At 41.0% G+C, this 18,288-nt stretch overlaps 1 protein-coding gene and 2 long non-coding RNA genes across 5 annotated transcripts in view; 1 reads left to right on the forward strand and 2 right to left on the reverse strand.

The window, feature by feature from the left end:
• The window catches only part of PPM1H (protein phosphatase, Mg2+/Mn2+ dependent 1H), a 258,738-nt gene extending 255,532 nt beyond the window's left edge, over positions 1–3,206 (forward strand). For 2 of the 3 annotated variants that reach the window (XM_073788426.1, XM_033866350.2), the window contains one exon: positions 2,821–3,206. In XM_073788426.1, the coding sequence (XP_073644527.1) occupies positions 2,821–2,968 (148 nt within the window). In that variant the 3' untranslated portion in view covers positions 2,969–3,206. The remainder of the gene's footprint in view (positions 1–2,820) is intronic. The other variant, XM_073788425.1, reaches the window with a different exon arrangement.
• Positions 1–18,288, reverse strand: part of LOC109547149 (uncharacterized) — a 69,914-nt gene that overhangs the window by 27,930 nt on the left and 23,696 nt on the right. The window lies entirely within an intron of this gene.
• Positions 8,096–18,288, reverse strand: part of LOC141275852 (uncharacterized) — a 33,034-nt gene continuing 22,841 nt past the window's right edge. The window contains exon 2 of the long non-coding RNA XR_012324309.1: positions 8,096–15,247. This is a non-coding gene — a long non-coding RNA (uncharacterized lncRNA). The remainder of the gene's footprint in view (positions 15,248–18,288) is intronic.

Below are 18,288 nucleotides of genomic sequence, written 5' to 3' on the forward strand. Positions count from 1 at the left end.
TCAGTTTTTTTAAGGAACCTCCATCCTGTTCTCCATAGTGGCTATACCAATTTGCATTCCCAACAGTGTAGGAGGGTTCCCTTTCTCCACACACTCTTCATCATTTATTGTTTGTAGACTTTTTAAAAAAATGAATTTATTTAATTAACTTATTTTTGGCAGCGTTGGATCTTCGCTGCTGTGTGCAGGCTTTCTCTAGTTGCAGTGAGCGGGGGCTACTCTTCGTCGTGGTGCGCATGTTTCTCTCGTTGCGGAGCACGGGCTCTAGATGCACTGGCTTCAGTAGTTGTGGTTCACGGGCTTTAGAGTGCAGGCTCAGTAGTTGTGGCTCGCGGGCTCTAGAGCACAGGCTCGGTAGTTGTGGTGCATGGGCTTCGTTGCTCCGTGGCATGTGGGATCTTCCTGGACCAGGGATTGGACCCATGTCCCCTGCATTGGCAGGCAGATTCTTAACCACTGCACCACCAGTGAAATCCTGTTCATTTAACCTTTCATTTAACCTTGTTCTGATCTCAGCCGTTGCCCCATGACTGCGGGACCTGTGATTTACCACAGATACCGGTCCTGACTTCCTTCATCTGTTTTTTTTAACATTTTTAAGTAACTTCCTTTCGCTGCCAGCCATCTTTTCTCATTACTTGCCATAATCTTCTGTGTCTAGTTTGCTCATGAGCTGAGTTAAGGTGTGTTCAGCCCTGACAGATGAATCTACGAACTAGTATATTGCCTCAGCCAGCTTTCTGAACTTGAAAGGCTAAGGGCTAGACCCTGGTCAATCACTAGGGTAAAAAACATCAACTGATATTGATGGTAGCCTTTCCCTGTGAGGTTTTATCTCAGACATGCAATTCAGTATAAACCCAAGAGTAACCTGGGGTGAGCATCTGAGAGCTCTTCTGAATGTAGTATATGAGTGGCAGCATGTGGATAAGGGGCATGTATTTGCCCCTTTAGCCAAAGGCCTCTTTGGAGTCCTTTCTGTTTATTTCGTGATCCCAGTAGGAAGAGAATCCCCAGGAGGCTAACTGGTGGCCCCTTCCCTCAAGTGTAACTGGAGATACTTCTGCCTCAAAACTGATAATTCTCTCAATAAGGATAGAAAAAGAAGGTGTCTCTCCTACTCACCTACCACCCATCCTCTAGGAGGAAAGTCACTTATTTTGTATTAACTAAAATAGCCTCTCTCTGCCACCTTTAATGTGTGCTACACCTCTCTCTGCCTGGGCTGTCTGAGTAGACTTGAGTCTCAGAGACTCCACAGCCTGGAATCTGAACAATCCTGAGGTTATTTGCTACAGACCTTGTTCTTAAGTAATGTAACAATGGGGCTAGATGCAGGTCTCTTTTAACATGAGAGTCGCTTATTCCGTAAGGGGTTTTGACAGAAGAAATGCAAGAGGCTTCTGGTGTTCTGAATTCCACAACTCACAGTTCTGAAGGCAAGGCCGAGTGACATTCCAAGCAGGGAAAGGCCACAGTAACATCAGGGTGGTCTGTTGTTTAAGGGCCACAGGCTGGCTTCCAAGAGGCCTTCCTTACAGGGTGACATTTATTATCTTGGTGATTTACCAGAGGCTGGCTTTTAGCTTCTCAGGTTCAGAAACTGGTTTAATCAACACACAAAGAACAGATTCATTATCAGAGCTGGGCTCACCTTAACCAAGCTTTCATGATTGATCTGCAAACTGAAGAAATGCCAGTTGACGTTTATATGGAGAAACAGGACTGACGTTCTTAAAGTACAAATGACTAGCTCACTCTTTCTCTGTCGGCAGGCCACACAGGGAGGCAGGTCATAATTAGAAGGTTATATGGTGAACATGAAATCAAAATCAAGGGAAACTGTATATTCTATGGCAGAAGCTAAGAGTCATCCATCCTCACTAAATATGGTCCTACCAGTGGAACTGCATTTCTTTGAAATCTGTGGGATAAGACTCCCTCTGCCTCAATCTGTATTTGGACAGACACCTGCCAATGTTTTTGTCTCCTTGTTTTAGGCCTCCAGGCTAACCTAGGCTACATACACCCAAATCACCTCCCACATTAGTCTTTTTCTAGATGTTAATGCTTTCCATCCATTTATGGCATAGTCATTAATTCTTCTTTGAGTTTATGCTCTGAGTCTCAGGGAGCAATCTTATTTTCAAATTCTTGGGGATCCCTCACTGTACTTACAGTGGTGAAGAGAAGAGTGTGGCATTGATGACGGTGCAGCTTGCCCACACCGAGGTTTCCCAGTCATGTACCAATAAAACCTTTGCATTTTTACTATGCTCCTTTGCTACCTGCGCTATCATTAACATTTTTCTTTAAATCAGCTCACTTTTTAAAAACAATTTATTTAAAAAGGAGATTTACCCCTACCATAAGTGGAAAATGACGATCCTTTGTCCTAAAAGCAGTGTGGCTCTAAAAATAAACATTGGAAACAAAAGTTCTTATTTTTCCCATATACTTTTTTAGCTACACACTGTTTGCTGTAGAAAGCTCTGAGCCTGAGCAGGTATGTGTTAAAGATACACCAGCACGAAACTGGGACTCTTTTGTTGACATCAGAATTCTCAAAAGAGGACTGAAAAGCAGAACAATTTAGGAGGTTATTTATTGTATGTAGAATCTTGTCCATCTACCACCTAACTAGCAGTCTCACATTAGGCATCACACATTTGGGAAAAAGATGGCCTAGGTTTTTGTGACTTGAAGGGTGTTTGAAAACAGTTCATACAGCTGTAGTGATGCCTCCTTCTCAGCCTCGCCTGACCCCCGATTCTGCCTGATGCCACACTGACAGTCCCATTCCTGCCTCTCCCTGTACAGGTACACACTGGCGGCTCAGGACCTGGTGATGCGTGCCCGTGGCGTCCTGAAGGACAGAGGATGGCGGATATCCAATGACCGACTGGGCTCAGGAGATGACATCTCTGTATATGTCATTCCTTTAATACATGGAAACAAACTGTCATGAAAACAGCCCAGGGTTTTAGAAGGACAGAAGGGAAGAAAGCTGGGATGCCTCTGGGCGGGGCGGGGCTGGGAAGTGCCCCAGCAGAGTTCCAGACGATGCCCCTCCTCCCTGCCCAGGTGGGAAGCTTGCTGCCAAAAGGCCTCTGGCTGAGCTCCAAGAGGACCCTCGGGTTTCAGTTTCCTCTTTAGTAACAGGTCTGGATACTCAACAAGAGCAAAACATAAAGGCTGCGACTGAGTGTTGTGCTTCTGTCGGTTCCTTTCATAGGCCTCCTAGGTGGCCACTGCCCATTTGGGAGCACATCCATCATATTTATTTTATCCACAGTAGCTGGGGCAGCCCTTTGCGGGTGTCACTGGCAGAAGACTCTTCAGCCTGCCAAGCTGCCAACTTCCCTACGGGTTAAAAGTGCTGCATTGGAGAGTTGGGGATCATGCCTCAGAAGATGTAATCGCCCATCTTCTAGTAAGCCTGAGATTTATTTCAGGGAACACTGTGTGTGTGTGTGTGTGTGTGTGTGTGTGTGTGTGTGTGTGTGTGTGTGTGTGTGTGTGTGTGTGTGTGTGTGTGTGTGTGTGTGTGTGTGTGTGTGTGTGTGTGTGTGTGTGTGTGTGTGTGTGTGTGTGTGTGTGTGTGTGTGTGTGTGTGTGTGTCTCTCTCTTTACTGTTTTTTTGTGTGTGTGTGTGTGTGTGTGTGTGTGTGTGTGTGTGTGTGTGTGTCTCTCTCTCTCTCTCTTTACTGTTTTTTGGTGCCGGTGGGGTGTGGCAGGGAATTTTTTTTTCTTTTTTGACATTCCTTGAATCTTAATTGTTTTCCTTCCATAGAACAGGTCTGGGACTTTCCAGGCCCCTGTCGAGGAATCTGTGTGTCCAAGTCCAGCCCAGACTGTCCCCATATCCCGTGGCCCACACCACCCAGGCCGCCATCTGGAGCGGTGCCCTGGCTAATGGAGTTCAGTCTTTGTTATGTAACGGTTTTTCCCTGAGTTGCATTTTCTCACCAAATCAGTGTGTTTTTGTGGAAATATGGGTGTTTCTCTGGACCCACAGTTCCTCTGTCATCTTCAAGGGCCCCCCTGGTGTGGGTGAGGTCTCTCTGGGAGAGTCTGGATTTCGTTTCTGGAACGGTTGGCCCTCCCCCACCCGCTGTACCATAGGGACAGACACAAAGCAGGGTTGAAGCGAGCAGGTTAAGAGATTCCTTGTATCAGTCAGTTCACCACACCCCATCTGAGGACCACTCCTCCATCTGGATCCAGGTTCCGTGGACCAGGACCGTCCCCAAGCCCCCTCCAAATAACATGTTAAGGAGCAGAGTTCTGTCAAGCGCTGTCTCTGCCTCCCCATCATATCTGGGCAAGGCCCGCTCGGAGTGGCCGTTTGATAGAAGTGAATTTGAATCAGGCTGACTGGTCATTCTCAGGCTGGACCCTCTGTTCCTTCTCCACGGAATCATCTCCCAGCCCCCCAGGTACCGAGACCCCTGTTCCCACTGTCACTCCACCTCTGGGTGTTCCTCACAAGAGCAGCGGCAGCCAGCGTATCAGACCTCCCTGGTGCATCTCGGCCGGGAGGACTCGCAAAATAGATTTTTAGAAATCACTTTTAGGCAGACCGCTTCTGGGCATGGGGGACCTTATAGAGCAGTGTCCAATCACCGAGTCTTCTCCCTGCAGACCTCCTGTGGTAGCGTCACCATCTTGACTACTTTTTGTAATAAGACGTGCTTCCCACCCATTAAAGACAGAGGTCATTGGTGTGATTCCCCCCAGAAGGCTGGAGAGCCAGTTCCACTTCTCCTGTTTGTTCAGTCCCTTCCGCAGAGGGGAGGACAGGAACCTTTCCTCTGGGTAGTGGGTCGCCTGCGCTTACATTCTTGGAATGTAGCTATTTTCTTAGGAATGTCCTGGAGCCTTCCTGCTTCGGAATGTATTCATCCCACAGTGTGGAGACAACCGCTGGTCTGGCAGGTGAAGTATGGCGGGAATTCACCCACCGAGTGTTTGCCAAAATGTTGTTTGGGAAGAACTGGACTCACTGGTCCCTTGTCGGGAGTCATCGTCATCTGACGGCTTCCCTCCTCCTTCAGGAAATCTTAGCCACCCCCAGCGTCTCTGTGGGGAGAAGTCTGTGGTAAACCATTTGCTGCCCTGGCAGAACAAGATGCTCTGGGGAAACAGGCAGGCATCCTACAACAGCGTGGTCCGCTTTCTGTTGCTGCTCTGACTCTCAAAACCACGTACGAATTCGGAAATGAGAAAGTTGTACGTGGAGGGCTCTGAGCTGCCTTCTTTGGGAGGCTGTCCTCACAAGCAGTCACCTCTCCCCCGTGTTTCCACTGCCTTTCACTTCTTTTATTTCCTGGGCTTCTCTCTGGGCCCTACCTTGAGCTGCTCTGGTTTTACTCAAGACACCAGAGTCAGAGTTTGCATGTGCATATCATAGGGATGTCATGACAGCCTGGACTCAATTCTCCAATTCATTTCCTGCCAAGGCATGTCTCAGCAAAAACTCTGGAAGCCCCTGATTCAATGTATCCTAAAGTTTTGAGTATTTAGTCCTACTGGATTTAGTTAGAAAGGTGTCCAGGAATTCTCCTCATAAGCCCCCTTGGGTGGAAGGATCTTAGTAGCAAGCTGAAGCCATGTTGTCAGTTTGGGGGATTGGAGGGAAACCACAAATGAGATGAATAAATCAAATGTGGAAAAAAAAATGATCTGTTAATGCCCGCGGCAGGTCTGCCCAGCACCGATATTGCTCTGTGAATTGAGCTTACTCAGTTTTAGCCTCATTTTTCCCCCTTGGAGCATTCCTGGAAAGGTCAAAAGGCAACACACTCAAAATTCTGCAGAACATATTTATACGTGGTTCTGTGATCTTGCGTATCTGACTTACAGTCAAGTCTGCTTGCCCCAGTAGCCTCAAAGGAAGTCTTATTTAATAAAAAGCTTTCGATTTCCTAGTCAAGTCTTTACGGTTATCTGGGGGGGGAGGGGTGTGGCCACTTCCTTAAATGAAAGCCTCTCTCAGTTCTAAATCTCTTTGCTGGACTGGCACTAGCTCTTCAGAATATTTGGTGACACTCTTTTCCTTAAAGAGAGCAAACTTGCACTCCATCCACACTGTGGCATTTTGTCAGGCCAACAAGCAAACCTGTGTTCTCTCAAAACCTGAAATCGGAGCAGTACCAGACCCAGAAAACTGGAGGGTGTGTTCTCCTGTGGTTGTGCTTGCCTAACTGCTGTTCTTACAGAGGGAACAGAGAAGTGAAAGTCGGGCTAGGCCAAGTACTCAGCTGTCTAATAGGACAGAACCCCCAAAGTGGGAATTTGTTATTTTCCACAGTTTACAGTTTGGGGGAATTTGGGGTATTTAATTTCTTAATCCCTAGCAATTTACCTCCATGAGGCTGCATGAGGTCAGCTGTGCTCATTCTTTTTGTGCTCTTCTAAGTATTCATTTACTTCTTGGAAAGAATCACAGCTGTCAGTAGATACTGGTGGGCAAGGATGAGAGTCCCAGTATCCAGAGTTGGCCTCAGATCTTGGCCATTCGGGCAGGGTTTTCGGTTCACCAAGAGCACTAGCGTGGAAACACTTGGAAAAAAAACTCTCACATCTTTACGACTCTGGTCTAACCTCCTTCCTCATCTGCCAATCAACTTTATTTACAAGGCCACGAGTAGTCAGTGGTTTTCTTTCTCCACCACAGTCTGAGGATCTTACCTTTCCTTAAGCAGCCCAGCAGCTCCACTGCTTTCAGACTGAACATGTTAAACTTTAATGAGATTCTATTTTTGGTAAGTTCGTGCTATTGGGACACATGAAGAAAGCAGTGAGAGTCACTATCTATGCAAAAACCCACCAGGCTGACCCTAAAAGGTAGCGGATCTAAGAAAATACTAAAACAGTATCTGGCCACCGGACAGAATTTTACATTAGGAACTTGGATTTTTGAAGACTTTCAGTTGCAGAGACATGTCACAGCCTGCGCACCATAAGCCCCCCAAGTGTACTTTGGTTCTGTGTTGGGTGATGTGACTTATGTGCATACACTGGGATTTTTCAAAGGACACTACGTGAGCAGCCCCACCTGCCTCTTCTGTAAGTACCGTGGTGGCTCTTTGTGGTTTGAGTGTCAGTCCAGGGAGTGCTGCTCTTTATAATCCACATGATTTGTGTAAATAGCTTTAATTTTGCCTTTGCGTCTTAGATGTTTTGTTTATGTAGCACCCAGGTAGACAGTGACCAAATGAGGCTTTAAATGTATTGTTTTCTACTGTGATGTACTTGAAGGAGAATCTCGTGTCCTCCACTCTTCCAGTCTTCCATAGTATTTTGTGTTTGGGGTGTCCTGAGGTTACTCTATTACTCCTGTTTTGCCTCCACTTTCTTTGTTTCTTTTGGAAACCCAGGGAGGTCCACAGTGGAGATCATTTGTAAGCAATGTATCATGGTCTGGGTTTCCAAGAAAATACCCTACGTACAGTGAATGAGAGGAATCTGCCTGAAAATGGTTTCGGAACCATGTACCTTTATGCTTTGTGATTGTGAAACCTTGACTTTTGTAACCCAAAAATGAAAACTGTTTAGTAAAGGGGATCTATTTTGTGTGTTTTGAAACTTAGGTGCAATGTTCCCTGGAAAAAGCTAAAGAAATGTATATGCTCAATGCCATTTTAAAATAAAATATTATACATATGTATATAGGACACCTTTAGCAAAACCTTTTTGTGTCATTTCGTTTAATTCACTAAGAAGTTTCTTCATACCAGGTAGTGGAATGAGTTGAGAGGGTCATGGCCTCATGGGGAGTCATCAACTGTGAACAGACTCAAAATCAGACGGGAATGGATGCCAACACTATAAATCTTCACAGGAATCAGCAGTAAGAGCTGTACATTTCACCAGTGCCTTTAGAACTACCATGGATATTACTCCCAAGAACTACTCCCAACAGGTAATTCTTTTTCTTTTCTTTTTATTGAGGATAACTGACAGCATTATATTAGTTTCAGGTGTACAGCATAACGATGCAGTGTGTACATATTGTGAAACGATCATCACATTAAGTCTAGAGAACATCCATCACCATACCGCATTACTAACTTCTTTTCCTTGTGATGAGAACTTTTTTTTTTTTTTTTTTTTTTTTTTTGCGGTACGCGGGCCTCTCACTGTTGTGGCCTCTCCCGTTGCGGAGCACAGGGTCTGGACGCGCAGGCTCAGCGGCCATGGCTCGTGGGCCCAGCCGCCCCGCGGCATGTGGGATCTTCCCGGACCGGGACACGAACACGTGTCCCCTGCCTCGGCAGGCGGACTCTCAACCACTGCGCCACCGGGGAAGCCCAGAACTTTTAAGATTTACTCTCTCAGCAACTTTCAAGTACGCACTACAGTGTCATTAGCAAATACTATGCAATTATAGTATAGTCACTCTGTTGTACATTACACCCCCAGGATTGATTTTATAACTGGAATTCTGTACCCATTTCACCAACTCCCCAACCCTGTGCCTCTAGCAACCACCAATCTGTTCTCTGTATCCATGAATTAGGTTTTTTAAAAATTAATTATTCAGGTTCCACATGTAAGTGAGATCATACAAGATTTGTCTTTCATAAGACGTAGCATAATGACTTGGCATGATGCCCCAAAGGTCCACCCGTGTTGTCACAAATGGCAAGATTTCATTCTTTTTTATGGCTGAATAATATTCTATTATAGCTCCATCTCTATCCCTATCATCAATCTATCTATAAAAATACATACACACCACAGTTTCTTTATCCATTCATCCTTTGAGGGACATTTAGGTTGTTTTCCATATCTGGGCTATTGTAAATAATGCTGCAGTGAACATGAGGGTACATATAACTTTTTAAATTAGTGTTTTCATTTTCCTTGGAGAAATACCCAGAAGTGGAATTGTGGGATCATATGGTAGTTCTATTTAATTTTTTGAGGAATCTCCATACTGTTTTCCATAGTTGCTGCACCAGTTTACGTTCCCAACAACCTTTTCCCCCACATCCTGCTAACACTTATTATTTCTTGTCTTTTTGATAATAACCCTTCTGAGAGGTATGAGGTGATGTCTCATGGTTTTGATTGGCATTTCCCTGATGATTAGTGATGCTGAGCCTTTTTTCATGTACCTGTTGGCCAGCTGTATGTCTTCGTTGAAAAAATGTCTATTCAGATCCTCTGCCCATTTTTTAATTGATTTTTCTTGAGTTGTATGAGTTCTTTATATATTTTGGATATTAACCATTTATCAGATAAATGTCTACGATTTGTAAATATTTTCTCCCATTTAGTAGGTTGCTTTTTCATTTTGTTGATGGTTTCCTTTGCTGTGCAGAAGCTTTTTAGTTTGATGTAGTCCCTCTTGTTTATTTTTGCCTTGGGTGCCAAATCCAAAACATGTTTGCCAAGACCAAGGTCAAAGAGCTTATTACCACCTACGTTTTCTTCTAGGAACCTTATGGTTTCAGGTATTTACGCTCAAGTCTTTAATTGTTTATGGTGTAAGTAGTGATCCAGTTTCATTCTTTTGCATGTGGCTGTCCAGTTTTCAATGCACCATTTATTGAAAAGAGTGTCCTTTCCCCAATGTATATTCTTGGCTCCTCTGTTACAAATTAATTGACCGTATATGCATGAGTTTATTTCTGCGCTCTCTATTCTGTTCCACTGATATGTGTGTCTGTTTTCATGCCAATACCATACTGTTTTGATTACTATAGCTTTGTAATAGAGTTTGAAATCAGGGAACATGATGTTTACAGCTTTTTTCTTCTTTCTCAATGTTTCTTTGGCTATGCAGGGTTTTTGTGGTTCCATATAAATTTTAGAATTGTTTGTTCTATTTCTGTGGAAAATGCCATTGGAGTTTTGATAGGGATTGCATTGAATCTGTAGATTGCTTTAGGTAGTAAGGACATTTTAACAATATTAATTCTTCCAGTCCATCAGCACAGTATATCTTTCCATTTATTTGTGTCTTCAGTATCTTTCATCAATGTCTTATAGTTTTCAGTGTACAGTTCTTTCACCTGCTTGGTTAAATTTATTCCTAGGAATTTTATTCTTTTTGATACAGTTGTAAATGTGATTGTTCCTTTAATTTCTCTTTCTGATAATCTGTTATTAGTGTATAGAAATGGAACAGATTTCAGTGTACTAATTTTGTATCTTGCAACTTTACTGAATTCATCTATTAGTTCTAACAGTTTTGTAGAAGGTCTTTAGGGTTTTTTTTTTTAACCTATACTATCATGTGATTTGCAACTAGTGAGAGTTTTACTTCTTTCTTTCCAATTTGGATGCCTTTTATTTCTTTCTCTTGCTTAATTTCTCTGGTTATGACTTCCAACACTATGTTCAATAAAAGTGGCAAGATGGGCTTCCCTGGTGGCGCAGTGGTTGAGAGTCTGCCTGCCGATGCAGGGGACATGGGTTCGTGCCCCAGTCCGGGAAGATCCCACATGCTGTGGAGCAGCTGGGCCTGTGAGCCATGGCTGCTGAGCCTGCACATCCAGAGCCTGTGCTCCGCAGTGGGAGAGACCACAGCAGTGAGAGGCCCACATACCGCAAAAAAATAATAATAATAAAATAAATAAATAAAAAGTGGTAAGAGTGAGCATCCTCATCTTGTTCCTAATCTTAGAGGAAAAGTTTTCAGCTTTTCACCACTGAGTATGATGTTAGTTATAGGCTTGTTATATATGGTCTCTATTCAGGTAAATTCCCTCTGCATCCACTTTGTTGAGGGTTTTTATCATAAATGGATGTTGGAATTTTGTCAAATGCTTTTTCTGCATCTATTGAGATGATCATATAATTTTTATCTTTCATTTTGTTACTGTGATGTATCACACTGTTTTGTGGATATTGAACCATCCTTGCAACCTTGGAATAAATTCCACCTGATCATGATGTATGATCCTTTTAATAATGTATGGTTGAATTTGGTTTACTAATAATTTGTTGAGGATTTCTGCATCTATGTTTATCAGGGATATTGGCCTATAATTTTCTTTCCTGGTGATGTCCTAATCTGGTTTTGGTATCAGGGTAATACTGGCCTCATAAAATGAGTTTGGAAGTGTTCCCTCCTCTTTTTTGGGAAGAGTTTGAGAAGGATTAGTATTAATTCTTCTTTGAAAGTTGGTTAGAATTCACCAGTGAAGCCATCTGATCCTGGACTTTCGTTTTTCTTGGGAGGTCTTACTGATTTAGTCTCCTTACTAGGAATTGGTCTGTTCAGACTTCCTATTTCCTCATGATTCAGTCTTGGAAGGTTGTATGTTTCTAGGAATGTATCCATTTCTTCTACGTTGTTCAATTTGTTGGCATATCATTGTTCATAGTAGTCTTATGATCCTTTGTATTTCTGTGGCATCAAATTGTAATGTCTCCTCTTTAATTTCTTTCAGCCCTCTCTCTTTTTCTTTTGATGAGTCTCACTAAAGGTTTGTCGATTTTATCTTTCAGAGAACCAGCTCTTGGTTTCATTGAAATTTTCTATTCTTAGTCTATTACTTCATTTCTATTCTTAGTCTGTTATTTCATTTATTTCTGCTCTGATCTTTGTTATTTCCTTCTTTCTACTAACTTTGGGCTTTTTTTGTTCTTTTCTAATTCCCTGAGGTATTAAGTTAGATTATTTGAGATTTTCTTGTTTCATGAGGTATACATTTATCACTATGAACTTCCTTCTGAGAACTGCTTTTGCTGCATCCCATAGGTTTTCATGTGTTATACTTCCATTTTCACTTGTCTGAAGGGTTTTTTTATTTCTCTATGGACCCACTGATTTTTTTCAGTAGCTTGTTTAATTGCCACATATTTGTGAATTTTCCAATTTTATTCTTGTAATTGATTTCTACTTTCATAGCACTGTGGTCAGAAAATATGCCTGATATGATTTCGGTCTTCTTAAATTTGTTAAGCTTTTTTGTGGCTTAACACATGGTCTATCCTGGAGAATGTCCTATGCACACTTGGAAAAAATATGTATGTTCTATTGCTATTGGATGGAATGTTTTGTATATGTCTGTTACGTCCATCTTGTCTAATGTGTCATTTAAGGCATATGTTTATTGATTTTCTGTCTTAGTGATCTCTCTATTGATGTGGGTTATTAAAGTCCCCTACTATTACTGTATTGCTATCTGTTTCTCCCATTAGGTATTAGTATTTGCTTTGTACATTTAGGTGCTCCTATGTTGTGTGCATAAATATTTACAAATGTTATATCTTCTTGTTGAATTGACCCTTTTATCCAAAGAGGTATTCTTTTTTTATATATATATAGTGATCTTGGGGTCTTCTTATTTTTTATTTTATTTATTTTTGGCTGTGTTGGGTCTTCATTTCTGCGTGAGGGCTTTCTCTAGTTGTGGCAAGTGGGGGCCACTCTTCATTGCAGTGCGCGGGCCCCTCACTATCACGGCCTTTCTTGCTGCGGAGCACAGGCTCCAGATGCGCAAGCTCAGTAGTTGTGGCTCATGGGCTTAGTTGCTCCGTGGCATGTGAGATCCTCCCAGACCAGGGCTCAAACTGGTGTCCCCTGCATTAGCAGGCGGACTCTCAACCACTGCGCCACCAGGGAAGCCCCCAAAGAGGTATTCTTAAGTGAGAGGGCTAGTGACCAGTATCCTTGCTGAAGACAGTAAGACTCAAGACTCCCCTTTGTCATTTAAGCATTTTAAAAAATTACAAAGTGTTAGTAAAATGTACCATCTTATAGAGAAAAGTTACCTTACAGGTGGGACAAGACACCAAAAAATGCTAATTCTGCTTACTTCTAGAGTCCAGCAAGTTAATGTAGAAAACACTGACACAATGTTAAAAATAATCAAAGTATTGATTCACAAAATAAAGCTAAAAAGTAGACTATAGCTCATCTGAAGCTTAGTTCAGAAGAGCAGACTAGGTAAAAAAAAAAACAAAACTCATATTAAAAATGATTTCATTGCAAAGTCTATCCAGCTCTTTTCACCTTCACGTTTACCCTAATGCTTATGGTGTCTCCTCCTCCCTACTCAATAGCAAAAACTAAACGAGTCACTCTTTGGATTAGATACATTTGTTTGGGACATTTTTTTCTCTGTGGAAGATGGAGGAGTCTTCTAGCATTGTCTCACGAGTAGTGCTTAGCATATCAGATTACCTCTTGAAAGCTGTAGTAGACTGTCACCAAAGCTGGCTGCCAACTATGCCTTCTGTGTTGGTTTGCAAATGCTCCTTTTCTTATCAAGAGGTGGTATTTGTATCCCCATCCCTTGAATTGGTCTGGCCTGTGACTTGCATTGCTTAATAGAATGAAGAAATGACACTCTGAGAATTCCAAGCCTAGGTCTCTAGAGGTCTGATACCGTAAGTGAGGCCCAGCCACTTCTCAGCTGTTTAAGCCATTCCAGCTGAGTTCACAGACATCACAGGACAGGGAGGAAAACCATCCACACTGAGCCCTGCCCGAATTCCTGATCCACAGAAACATGAGCAAATAAATGGTTTTGGTTTCAAGCCACTAACATTTGGGTAGTTTATGATACAGCAGTAGATAACTGAAACAAAGTATAGACAACCTGGCTCTGGAGGATTTGGGGTAAAGTGATTAAAAATATCAACTAAAAGAAGAAAATGGCATTGAGAAAGTACATTTGTAACTTGGGAAATAATCCTCCTTTTGGAACCTGGTAGAGTGAATGGGGGAAACAAACTTATAGCAATAATGCAGAGGCTCTAACGTGGCTGTGATGGTATCTTAGCAAGAGTTCTCCTCCACACCTGTGTTTTGTTTCTTTGTGCAGCTTTAAAATGATCATGAGTAAGCCAGGAAAATTATGACTATTGGGGCTATGGCTCTAGATCGGGGAAACAAAAGGTCTTTAAACTCTCAATAATGATAAGCCCATCCCATGTTGTACCTTTATGACTGTTGGGAGAGTCAAGTGGTTCTTTGGCTCCCAAGACTGTTGCTTGAGAGTGTTAGCTTATATCTGAGTAGAAACATAATTTTAAAATTGTGAGTATGAGAATTAAAAAAAATTCTCATCCTCATCTAAAAATCCCCATCTACAAAATACTTCAAACTTGTTGCCATCCCAGTTTTTTCATTTAATTAAATGATGGGCCAAAGAGTGAATTAGATATCGTAGCAATTAGTCTGCCTTTTTAATTGCTTTTTCTATCAGTAGAGCCCCGAAAAGACTGCTGCTCTCTTAGTACATCTCCCTACATTTTTTGGCCTCATGTCTTTCACTTTTGACGAGATTTTCCAGCCACCTAACCTCCTTTGCTTTATTGATTCCACTTAGGCTGCCTTCAAGAGATTCAGATAGTGACTGAGCATGAGACGGAGGCAGGGTGCACCTTGACTGCCTTGCAAGAACCAGGTCTGATCAGTTTGGTGGTCCAGGGGGGCCATGGACAGACCTTTGGAAAATGTGAATGCAGATCTGGAGGACAACACTCTTCTAAAAGGGGCATACAAATACGAGCTTTCTCTTTTACCCTCTTTTTAAATTTTAATTTACAAATCTAGTCACAGAAAAGTAAAAGTAGATAAGCCCATTCAGAAGGCACTGTTGTGAGGTGGGAGTGGGTTTGGGGAAATTGTTGACATAAGGATAGGAGAAAAGAAGTTGCAGCAGCAAAATATCTCAGAACAAGTCATTTCACACTCTTTAAGCACTACTAGTATTTAGTAACCAGTCATCTCTGATTAAAGAACTGCGGAACCTGAAAATAGTAGTCTTAGCAGTTCTGAGTTAGACATTACCTCCTTTTTGAGTTTGGTCAGTGAGAAAAAAAGTTGGGAGGACATGCTGGAGAACTGTGAAATTTCTACTCTCCTGTCCTAGGTGAAAAAAAAATCAAATTTCTGATTCCTGGAAGCTCTAAACGTTAAGTCAGGGGACATTTGGCAAGTCTACCAATTGCACAATAGAATTGGAAAGAAAATTAACAGTGTGGTTGTTTTCATACTTATGAACAATATAAGTGCTATCATTATTAGTATTGTATGCCTTAAAATACAATGCAAACAGACTCAAATATACAACATCATATATAAATACCTGGGAATTGCTTCAAACATTAAGTGAGGAGGAGTTGAGGGCACACAGATAAAAACAGTTGGAGAAAGTTATGCAAACTTGGAAATAAAAGGATGATGCATGTTTTTTCAGTGTCTTTCCTGGAATATCATCTACCAGGTCCACCCAAGAATGATTCAATTCTTTGGTTAGGGTTCAGCAAACTTTTTCTATAAAGAGACAGACAGTAAATATTTAGGCTTCAGGGGTCATTTAGACTCTGTCACTAAAATCTGCTTTGTATCGGAGCTAGGATCTGTTCTAAAATGGTAAAAAGTCAAGCTTAATATCTTGATCAGAAGTATTAGTTCATGAAAATACGGCCTGATCTTGCTTCTCTCTTGTGAAATGGATGAAAAAGTCAAATACATTAGTATACACTAGTGGCCTCTAATTAAGAAAAAACAGATGAGTAATCATTTACCTTGTTTTATTGGGTTACCAACAAAATAATTTATTAATTTGCCATTTTTTTTTATTGCTAAGATAGTCTTATATTCAGCTTTTTGCCACAATGGTGGTGGATGCATCAGAGTTGTGATACTTTATTTCCTCAGTACTAAGACACCATCAGTTATATTCTGCCACCAACTCAAAGCAGTTAAAATTTTTTTTTTTTTTGATTTTCAAGGAGGATGTTAACCCATCATTTACCCCGCTCCAGCAATGAGGCAAAGAAAAACATGCATGCATATGGTCTTGTTATGTGTTATTATGTATTATATATTTATTAGGCCCTTTGCTGGGCACTTGAGATCTGGGTTCTTTTATCTTCTTCTCACGTAAATATTGTCACATTTTATAAATGAGCAAATAATTTCATTCCATTGTGATCAGAGAGCCTACTTTGTATGATTTCAGTCCTTTTAAATTTATTGAGGTCTGTTTTACTGCCTATCATATACTCTATCCTGGAGAACGTTCCCTTTGAACATGAGAAGAATATGTATTCTGCTGTTGGATAGAGTGTTCTGTAAGGTGTCTATTAGATCTAATCAATCAGTGAAGTCTTCTATTTCATTGTTGATCTTCTGTTTAGTTGTTCTACCCATCATTGAAAGTGAGGTATTTAAAGTCTCCAACTATTATTGTTGAATTGTCTGTTTCTCTCTTCAGTTCATCATATTTTTCTCTGTGTCTTTTGGGACTCTGTTGTTAGGTGCATATATGTTTATATTTGTTAACCTTTTCTGATGGATTAACCCTTTTATCATTATAAAATGTCCTTCTTTGTCTCCAGTAACAATTTTTATCTTAAAGTCTATTTTATTTATGCTTTGAATAGTTTTATTAAAGTAAAAATAGATCCGTATTTGATCCAGAAGATTCCTCACAAAATTTCATTTCCATCTGCAAGGCATTTGACCAATAAACATGCCAGACATTCCTAGAAACGCACTGACAAAGTGCATATGATTTTAAAGACATTCTCTAATCAAATAAAACAAGATCCCTTAAGTACAGGAAAAAAAAGTCTATTTTGGTTGTTATTTGTATAGCCACTCTAGCTCTTAACTGGTTATTTTTTGCTTGGTATATCTTTTTCCATTCTTTCATTATGAGCCATTTTGTATTTCTAAATCTAAGGTGTCTCTTAGAATATAGTTAGATCGTATTTTTAAATTCATTCTGGCAGTTTCCACCTTTTGATAGAAATGGTTAGTCCATATACCTTTAATGTAACTATTGATAATGTAGGACTTATGTTTACCACTTTATTATTTGTCTTCTGTGTGTCTTATGTCTTTTCTGTTTCCCTATTCTTCCATTACTGACTTCTTTTAAATAATTTCTGGTACACCATTTTAATTCCCTTGTTTCTTTACTAAATTCTTAAAGTTATTTTCTTAGTGGTTTCCCTGGAGATTACAATTAGCATCGTAACTTAAAACAACCTAGTTTGTATAATGCCAAATTAATTTCAATAGTATACAAAAACTTTGCCCCAGTAAACACTTCCTTTCCTCTTCCTTTGTGCTATTATTTATCATGCAAATTACATCTCTATACAATATAAGCCTATCAAAAGTTTAATCATCATTGTTTGATGCACTGTCTCTTAAATTATATAGAAGGAAAGAGTTATAAACAAAAGTACATTTATACAGTCTTTTATAATTCCCATATATATTCTTTATTTCTTCCTATGGATTCCAGTTACTATCTAGTATCCTTTCATTTCAGCCTGGAGGATTCTTTTTAGTATTTCTTGTAAAACATGTCTGCTTGGGACAAATTCAGTTGTTGATCTGGGAATGTCTTAATTTCTCCTTCATTTTCTGAAGGATAATTTTGCTAGATATCAAATTCTTATCTGACAGGTTTGTTGTCTTGTTTGGTTTTTTGACCTTTCAGCACTTTAAATATATCATCCCACCACCTTCTAGCCTCCATGGTTTAATTTGGGACATTAATCTTATTGAAGATCCCTTGCATGTGATGAGTTACTTTTTTCTCGATGCTTTCAGGAGATTGACTGTGATGTGTCTAGGTGTGATCTCTTTGAGCTTATCTTACTTGGAGTTCACTGAGCCTCTTGGATATGTAGATTAATGTTTTTCATCAAATTTGGAGCACACCTTCAGTGCTGTGGAAAGCAATTCACAACTCTACCTTGGCCTTCACTTCCTGCTTTTGCAGAGCTTTAAGGTCAGGCAGGTCTTTCCTGGGCATGCACACTGCCCTGCACATGTGCAAGGACTTTTAGGTCTTCAGTAATACGCTGTAGCTTTTCAAAGCTCTCTATGGACGTCTTCACCGGTTTTTTCCTTTTTCAGGTTTTTTTGGTCAGCTTCTTGTTAACCTCAATTGGTATGACTGCCTTAGATAGCTATGATGTTAAACAATTTTTGCTGATTCTTTTCAACTAACACCTTGGGGATAGAGTTGTTCACACAGAGCTGGTCAAGTTAAGACAAGCCCTGAGAATGGGGCCTTTCCAGAGAGTGAGATTCAAAGAGTGACAGTTCTCTGGGGCTGGGGCTTTTGGGGGAGCTACAAACCCTATCTACCCCTAATCTGCAAACCCAAATCTGCTAGTCTGCTGGATCTCAGAGATAGATAGTATAGTTGCAAGGCTGTTGTTGTTCAAGGCTACCACAGAAGTGGAGAGAGCATAAGGAAACTGGTCCAGTTAAAATGCTGCCTTATTCCTATCAAGATTCAGCTGTTCTTGAATAAACACTCCTTGGATTGTTGCGATCCTTTGCTT

The sequence above is a fragment of the Tursiops truncatus genome, chromosome 11 (assembly GCF_011762595.2).
Source record: "Tursiops truncatus isolate mTurTru1 chromosome 11, mTurTru1.mat.Y, whole genome shotgun sequence".
Taxonomy (NCBI): Eukaryota; Metazoa; Chordata; class Mammalia; order Artiodactyla; family Delphinidae; genus Tursiops; species Tursiops truncatus.